This window comes from Pseudophryne corroboree, chromosome 1, assembly GCF_028390025.1.
Source record: "Pseudophryne corroboree isolate aPseCor3 chromosome 1, aPseCor3.hap2, whole genome shotgun sequence".
NCBI lineage: Eukaryota > Metazoa > Chordata > Amphibia > Anura > Myobatrachidae > Pseudophryne > Pseudophryne corroboree.
The window spans coordinates 79,382,786-79,391,350 of record NC_086444.1 but is presented as its reverse complement, the minus strand read 5'-3'; the positions used below and the strand labels follow the sequence as shown (position 1 = coordinate 79,391,350).

General features: G+C 49.0%; 1 protein-coding gene across 1 annotated transcript in view; it reads left to right on the top strand.

Moving 5' to 3' along the window:
* Positions 1-457: 457 nt before the first annotated feature.
* Positions 458-8,565, top strand: part of LOC134933653 (UDP-glucuronosyltransferase 3A1-like) — a 167,610-nt gene continuing 159,502 nt past the window's right edge. The window contains exon 1 of the mRNA XM_063929427.1: positions 458-551. Coding sequence (XP_063785497.1) covers positions 458-551 — 94 coding nt within the window. The remainder of the gene's footprint in view (positions 552-8,565) is intronic.

The following is an 8,565-nucleotide window of genomic DNA, read 5'->3' as shown; positions in this document are numbered from 1 at the left end:
ACCACACTGCCCCCGCAACGCTCCGTCTCCTCCCTGGAAACGGAGCGTTGCCCGCCCCGTGACTGGCTCTGCCTTATTGACAGGCAGAGGCGATCGCATTTTCTGTGCCCCCCCCCCCGCGCAGAAAGTGCAGGCGCATGCGCAGGACGGGCACTGCACATGCTCATGCGGGGCGATCGTAAAAATTCCGGTTGGATTGCGATGTGCGATCCAACCTGAATTAGCCTCTATGAGCAGTAGTGTTACCCGTGAAAATACTGGTAGATCACAATCGACTTTTTGCCAATGTCTGTACAACAAAGTTATATCACTGTACTGTACTTGTCTCAGAGGAACTGTGGGAGCTAGGGCGTGCAGCTGTCAGGCTGCCAGAAGAGGCGTGGCTAATCCTAGACACTCCCACATGTTCCCAGGTACTGCCTCACACAGTGCAGAAGTCACTGGGATTCCTAGAAGAATGGACGGAGATAGGAGGCTTTCCATCTTCCTCCTCTTTATGCTGCAGTTCCCCCTTCTGCAGGGAGCCAAGATCTTGACAATCTGTCTTACAGGTGAGTTTTTTTATGCTTTAAATATGTGCTAAGGAGTATTTCTCTGGATAACAATGATTTACTAACACAGTGGGGTTATTCAGCTTGGATCGATCCTGTAACCCTCAGCGCAGTTTCCCTATTATCAAGAAACTGCACATGCACAGAACTAGTTCTGCGATCGCTTCGTAGTATTGCGAACGCCTCTGCCTGATTGACGGAGGGATGGGGACGCCCGGCGTTGCCGGAAAAGGAGGCGTATCGCCCCGTTTTTAGGGAGTGGTGAGGCCACTTGCAGTCTGCCAGCTGAGGCTTACTCAGCTGGCAGACTGCGAGGAACATCGTGACCATCGGTCGCGGTGTTGATCCTAGGCTGCGACGCGGTTGCAACGCTGTAATGCAGCTGAGCTGCAATTCATGTGAATAAGACAAGCGTCTACGTTTATTAGATAATGAAATAAATAATTGCTGCAGTAAAAGCTGTTATGCTAAACTTACTCCGCCGGTCACTATACTGACGCCGGAATCCCGAGCAGCCTGATGGTCAACAGGGATTATTCCCACTAGTGGGTGTCCACGACACCCATAGAGTAGGAATGGAACCTGTGGCAAGGGCAGCGAGCCACCGTGCCCGCTGCATGGTGAGCACAGCGAGCCCGCAAGGGGCTTCGTTTCGCTCGCCCCCCCCCCCCGTTTCCACCGGCCATCTAAAAGCCGGGATCCCGTCGTCGGTATGGTGACCGACGGTCTCCCAACCGATGGGCACACAAACCACAAACCCAACCCCTATATTTAGCCCTTGGGTTTTTGACACCCAAGTGCATGATTTTGCATTTTTGGCAGTAAGTTGCCATGCTCTCGCCCATTCCTCTAGTATACCTAGATCCTCAATTATTTGTTTTACCCCTCATGGTGAGTCTACCCTGTTGCATACCTTTGTGTCATTTGATAAAAGGCATACTTTCCCTTCAATACCATTTGCACCGTTCATGTCGGCACTCTGACTGTCGACATTCTGTCTGGATACCTTATAGCCACTAAGGTCAGTTCCTGTGGTCACTCGGCTTCTGCAGTAATCCTGATCACCTTTCAGCACTACATTAGGGTTAGACTGCAGTGTAATAGCATGTATAGTCACAGTTCCACAAGGAGAGACTACAGTGTCTCCATGCTGTGGAGCCTGAGCCCCTGTGCTGGGTGTGTGAGAGTAGGGAGACCCTCCCAGAGTCTTAGTTTACACAATTACTACAATAGATGCATGCCAGTGAAGCAGTCCGTGTCACACACACGTTACATTGAAGACGGCCGGTGTCACATACCAGGGTACCTATCTGTCTAGGTAATCTACTGAACTGTCACCTAATGACACCTGTGTACCCTGTACAGTCCTGGGGAGATCTCACCTTTTCCCTACTACAGTCTGATACAGACAGGGACATCATAGTATAGCTTACTAAATACCAAATTGTTCCAGTTATTTTTATTATATATATAATAAGAATTTACTCACCGGTAATTCTATTTCTCGTAGTCCGTAGTGGATGCTGGGGACTCCGTCAGGACCATGGGGAATAGCGGCACCGCAGGAGACAGGGCACAAAATTTAAAAGTTTGACCACTAGGTGGTGTGTACTGGCTCCTCCCCCTATGACCCTCCTCCAAGCCTCAGTTAGGATACTGTGCCCGGACGAGCGTACACAATAAGGAAAGATTTTGAATCCCGGGTAAGACTCATACCAGCCACACCAATCACACCGTACAACTTGTGATCTGAACCCAGTTAACAGTATGATAACGTAAGAGCCTCTGAAAAGATGGCTCACAACAATAAACAACCCGATTTTTTTGTAACAATAACTATGTACAAGTATTGCAGACAATCCGCACTTGGGATGGGCGCCCAGCATCCACTACGGACTACGAGAAATAGAATTACCGGTGAGTAAATTCTTATTTTCTCTGACGTCCTAGTGGATGCTGGGGACTCCGTCAGGACCATGGGGATTATACCAAAGCTCCCAAACGGGCGGGAGAGTGTGGATGACTCTGCAGCACCGAATGAGAGAACTCCAGGTCCTCCTTAGCCAGGGTATCAAATTTGTACCAAGATGAGCCCACCTTCCTTGTGGAATGGGCATTGACAGATTTAGGCTGTGGCAGGCCTGCCACCGTATGTGCAAGCTGAATTGTACTACAAATCCAACGAGCAATAGTCTGCTTAGAAGCAGGAGCACCCAGCTTGTTAGGTGCATATAGGATAAACAGCGAGTCAGATTTTCTGACTCTAGCCGTTCTGGAAACATATATTTTCAGTGCCCTGACAACGTCTAGCAACTTGGAGTCCTCCAAGTCCCTAGTAGCCTAGGCACCACAATAGGCTGGTTCAGGTGAAACGCTGACACCACCTTTGGGAGAAACTGGGGACGAGTCCTCAATTCTGCCCTATCTATATGGAAAATCAAATAAGGGCTTTTACAAGACAAAGCCGCCAACTTTGATACTCGCCTGGCAGAAGCCAAGGCCAATAACATAACCACCTTCCACGTGAGATATTTCAGATCCACGGTTTTTAGTGGTTCAAACCAATGTGATTTTAAGAAACTCAACACCACGTTGAGATCCCAAGGTGCCACAGGAGGCACAAACGGGGGCTGACTCTGCAGCACTCCTTTTATAAATGTCTGAACTTCAGGTACTGAAGCTAGTTCTTTTTGAAAGAAAATCGACAGAGCCGAGATCTGTACCTTAATGGAACCCAATTTAAGGCCCATAGTCACTCCTGCTTGCAGGAAATGCAGAAATCGACCTAGTTGAAATTCCTCTGTTGGGGCCCTTTCGGCCTCACACCATGCAACATATTTTCGCCATATGCGGTGATAATGAGTTGCTGTAACCTCTTTCCTGGCTTTAGTAAGCGTAGGAATGACTTCCTCCGGAATGCCCTTTTCCTTCAGGATCCGGCGTTCAACCGCCATGCCGACAAACGCAGCCGCGGTAATTCTTGGAACAGACAGGGCCCCTGCTGCCGCAGGTCCTGTCTGAGTGGCAGAGGCCATGGGTCCTCTGATATAAATTCTTGAAGTTCTGGGTACCAAGCTCTTCTTGGCCATCCACGAGTATCGTTCTTACTCCTCGCCTTCTTATTATTCTCAGTACCTTTGGTATGAGAGGCAGAGGGGAGAACACATAAACCGACTGGTACACCCACGGTGTTACCAGAGCGTCCATAGCTATCGCCTGAGGGTCCCTTGACCCGGTGCAATATCTTTTATAGCTTTTTGTTGAGGCGGGACGCCATCATGTCCACCTGTGGCCTTTCCCAATGGTGTACAATCCTATTGGAAGACTTCTGGAGGAAGTCCCCATTCTCCCGGGTGGAGGTCGTGTCTGTTGAGAAGATCTGCTTCCCAGTTGTCCACTCCGGGAATGAACACTGCTGACAGTGCTAACACATGATTTTCCGCCTATCGGAGAATCCTTGTGGCTTCTGCCATCGCCATCCTGCTTCTTGTGCCGCCCTGTTGGTTTACATGGGCGACTGCCGTGATGTTGTCTGATTGGATCAGTACCGGCTGGTTTTGAAGCAGAGGCCTTGCCGGCCTCAGGGCATTGTAAATGGCCCTCCGGTCCAGAATATTTATGTGTAGGGAAATAACCTGACTTGACCAAAGTCCCTGGAAATTTCTTCCCTGTGTGACTGCCTCCCAGCCTCAAAGGCTGGAATCCATGGTCACTAGGACCTAGTCCTGTATGCCGAACCTGCGGCCCTCTTGAAGATGGGCACTCTGCAGCCACCACAGTAGAGATACCCTGGTCCTTGGAGACAGGGTTATCAGCCTATGCATCGGAAGATGCGATCCGGACCACTTGTCCAACAGGTCCCTCTGAAAAGTTCTTGTATGGAACCTGCCTAATGGGATTGCTTCGTAGGAAGCTACCATTTTTCCCAGGACTCGCGTGCAATGATGCACCGCTACCTATTTTGGCTTCAGGAGGTCTCTGACTAGAGATGACAACTCCTTGGCTTTCTCCTCCGGGAGAAACACTATTTCTGGTTTATGTCCAGAACCATCCCCAGGAACAGTAGACGTGTCATAGGAACCAGCTGTGACTTTGGACTGTTTAGAATCCAACCATGCTGTTGTAGCACTTTCCAAAATAGTGCTACCCCGACTACCAACTGCTCCTTGGACCTCGCCCTTATAACGAGATTGTCCAAGTACGGGATAATTACAACTCCCTTTTTTTGAAGGAGTATCAACATTTCGGCCATTACCTTGATAAAACACCCTCGGTGCCATGTACAGTCCAAACGGCAGTGTCTGGACTTGGTAATGGTAATCCTGTACCACAAATCTGAGGTACTCCTGGCGAGGATGGTAAATGGGGACATGCAGGTAAGCATCCTTGATGTCCCAGGATACCATGTAATCCCCCTCGTCCAGGCTTGGAATAACCGCCCTGAGCGATTCCATCTTGAACTTGAATTTTTGTGTTCAAGGATTTTAAATATAAAATGGGTCACACCGAACCATGCGGTTTCGGTACCCCAACCCGTGTGGAATAGTAACCCCGTCCTTGTTGAAGTAGGGGCACCTTGAGTATTACCTGCTGGGAATACCGCTTATTAATTGCCTCTAGCACAGCCTCCCTGCCTGAGGGAGTTGTCAGCAAGGCATATTTTAGGAAACGGCTGGGGGGAGACATCTCGAATTCCAGCTTGTACCCCTGAAATACTACTTGAAAGAAACAGGGATCCACCTGTGAGCGAGCCCACTAATTGCTGAAATTTTTGAGACGGCCCCCCACCGTACCTGGCTACACCTGTGGAGCACCCGCATCATGGTGTGGCCTCACAGGAGGCGGGGGAAGAATCTTGATTCTGGGAACAGGCTGACTGGTGCAGCTTTTTTCCCTCTACCCTTGTCTCTGTACAGAAAGGAAGCGCCATTTGACCCGCTTGCTTTTCTGAAGCCGAAAGGACTGGACCTTTGTCTGTGAGGAAACCTGAGGTAAAATTATTTCTTCCCAGCAGTTGCTGTGGATACGAGGTCCCAGAGACCATCCCCAAATAATTCCTCACCCTTATAAGGCTCTCTATGCGCTTTTTAAGTCAGCATCACCTGTCCAGTGACAGGTCTCTATTACCCTCCTGACAGAATGGACATTACATTTATTTTGGATGCCAGCCGGCAAAATATCCCTCTGTGCATCCCCCATATATAAGACGACGTCTTTAATATGTTTTTATGTTTTCCAACTAGTATCCCTGTTTGACAGGGTCACCGACCACGCTGCAGCAGCACTATCTGCAGGTCTCAGTCTAGTACCTGAGTGTGTAAATACAGACTTCAGGATAGCCTCCTGTTTATTATCAACAGGTACCTATTAAAGTGGCCGTATCCTAAGACGGCAGTGCCACCTTTTTTGACAAACGTGTGAGCGCCTTATCCACCCTAGGGGATATCTCCCAGCGTAACTTATCCACCTGGCGGGAAAGGGTACGCCATCAGTAACTTTTTATAAATTACCAGTTTCTTAACGGGGGAACCCACGCTTTCACACACTTCATTTATTCATCTGATGGGGGAACAAAACACTGCCTGTTTTTTCTCCCCAAACCTAAAACCCATTTTTAGAGGTGCTTGGGTTAAAGTCAGAAATGTATAACACATTTTTTATTGCCGGGATCACGTCACGGATGTTCCTAGTGGATTGTGTATATGTCTCCACCTTGTCGACACTGGAGTCAGACTCCGTGTCGACATCTGTGTCTGCCATCTGAGAGAGCGGGCGTTTTTGAGCCCCTGATGGCCTTTGAGACGCCTGGGCAGGCGCGGGCTGCGAAGCCGGCTGTCCCACAGCTGTTACGTCATCCACCCTTTTATGTAAGAAGTTGACACTGTCGGTTAATACCTTTCACCTATCCATCCACTCTGGTGTCGGCCCCACAGGGGGCGACATCACATATATCGGCCTCTGTTCTGTCACCATATAAGCCTCCTCATTCAACATGTCGACACAGCCGTACCGACACACCGCAGACACACAGGGAATGCTCTAAACGAGGACAGGACCCACAAAAGCCCTTTGGGGGGACAGAGTAAGAGTATGCCAGCACACACCAGAGCGCTATATATATACAGGGACTAACTGAGTTATGTCCCTAATAGCTTTTATATAATATACTGTATACAGTGCCAATTTTAATGCCCCCCCTCTCTTTTCCCTCTTACTGTACTGTAGAATTGCAGGGAAGAGCCAGGGAGCTTCCCTCCAGCCGAGCTGTGAGGGAAAAATGGCGCCAGTGTGCTGAGGAGATAGGCTCCGCCCCTTTTTCGCGGCCTATTCTCCCGTTTTTTATGGAATTCTGGCAGGGGTATTTACCTCATATATAGCCCCTGGGGCCATATATTGAGGTATTTTAGCCAGCCAAGGTGTTTTTATTGCTGCCTCAGGGCGCCCCCCCCCAGCGCCCTGCACCCTCAGTGACCGGAGTGTGAAGTGTGTGAGAGGAGCAATGGCGCACAGCTGCAGTGCTGTGCGCTACCTTGGTGAAGACAGAGTCTTCATGCCGCCGATTTTCCGGACCATCTTCTTGCTTCTGGCTCTGTAAGGGGGACGGCGGCGCGGCTCCGGGACCGAACATCAAGGCTGGGCCTGCGGTCGATCCCTCTGGAGCTAATGGTGTCCAGTAGCCTAAGAAGCCCAATCCGGCTGCAAGCAGGCGAGTTCGCTTCTTCTCCCCTTAGTCCCTCGCTGCAGTGAGCCTGTTGCCAGCAGGTCTCACTGAAAATAACAAATTCTAAGACTATAACTTTCTAAGAGCTCAGGAGAGCCCCTAGTGTGCATCCAACCTCGGCCGGGCACGAAATCTAACTGAGGCTTGGAGGAGGGTCATAGTGGGAGGAGCCAGTGCACACCAGGTAGTCTAAGATCTTTCTAGAGTGCCCAGCCTCCTTCGGAGCCCGCTATTCCCCATGGTCCTTACGGAGTTCCCAGCATCCACTAGGACGTTAGAGAAATCTCAATATGTTTAGTTTGGAGCAGAGAAGGGAAAGGGGGGACATGATAGAAACTTTCAAATATATCAAGGGTTTTAACAAGAAGAGAAGCAATAGGACACAAGGACTTGCACTAAGACTGGAGGGGGGGAGGTTCAGGGGAAATTTGAGGAATAATTACTTCACAGAAAGGGTAGTGGACAAGTGGAATAGCCTTCCATCAGAGGTGGTAGAGGCTAAGACAGTAAAGCAATTTAAACATGCATGGGATAGACATAAGGATATCCTCCAAAGAAATAAGGATCAAATATGGTTTGAGATAAAAAAAAATATAGTAAAAAAAGAAAAGAGGCAGACTAGATGGGCCAAGTGGTTCTTATCTGCTGTCAAATTCTATGTTTCTATGTCTCCATAAGGGTTAGGTTGTGGTGGGAGAGTTAGGGTTAGGCTACAGGGTGAGGTTACAGTTAGCCACTAGGGGGTCGGTTAGGGATTTGGGTTAGGGATAGTGGGAAAATACCAACCCCCAAAATATGCTTATAGATTCGACATCACGTATGAGGATTAGTGTTGCAGGTGTGACTTCAGCTTACTGGTCAGCAGCAAAGTGGGTGACAAACTTTCTTATTTATATGGCAGCAATTTAGCTTTAGTTATCGTCCATCTCAAAATCTCCCTGTTAATTATCATCACCGCGATTTGCAGTGATAGCTGATAAAATAGGGTGTGGATCATCAAATCGACAGTGTCTAGGTGGACAATGTTTAGGTCGACCACTATAGGTCGACAGTCACTGGGTCGACAGGGTTGGAAGGTCGACAGGGTTTCTAGCACATGTCGACCTAGAAACCCTGACGACCTTCCAACTCTGTCGACCTAGTGACTGTCGACCTATAGTGGTCGACCTAAACATTGTAGACCTAGACAGTGTCGATCTTCAGACCGGATCCCGATAAAATAATGGAGTAATTTATACAGAGACAGCGCATCCAATAAGAGGCTGTCCTGGCAATGACTGTGTCCCATTTATT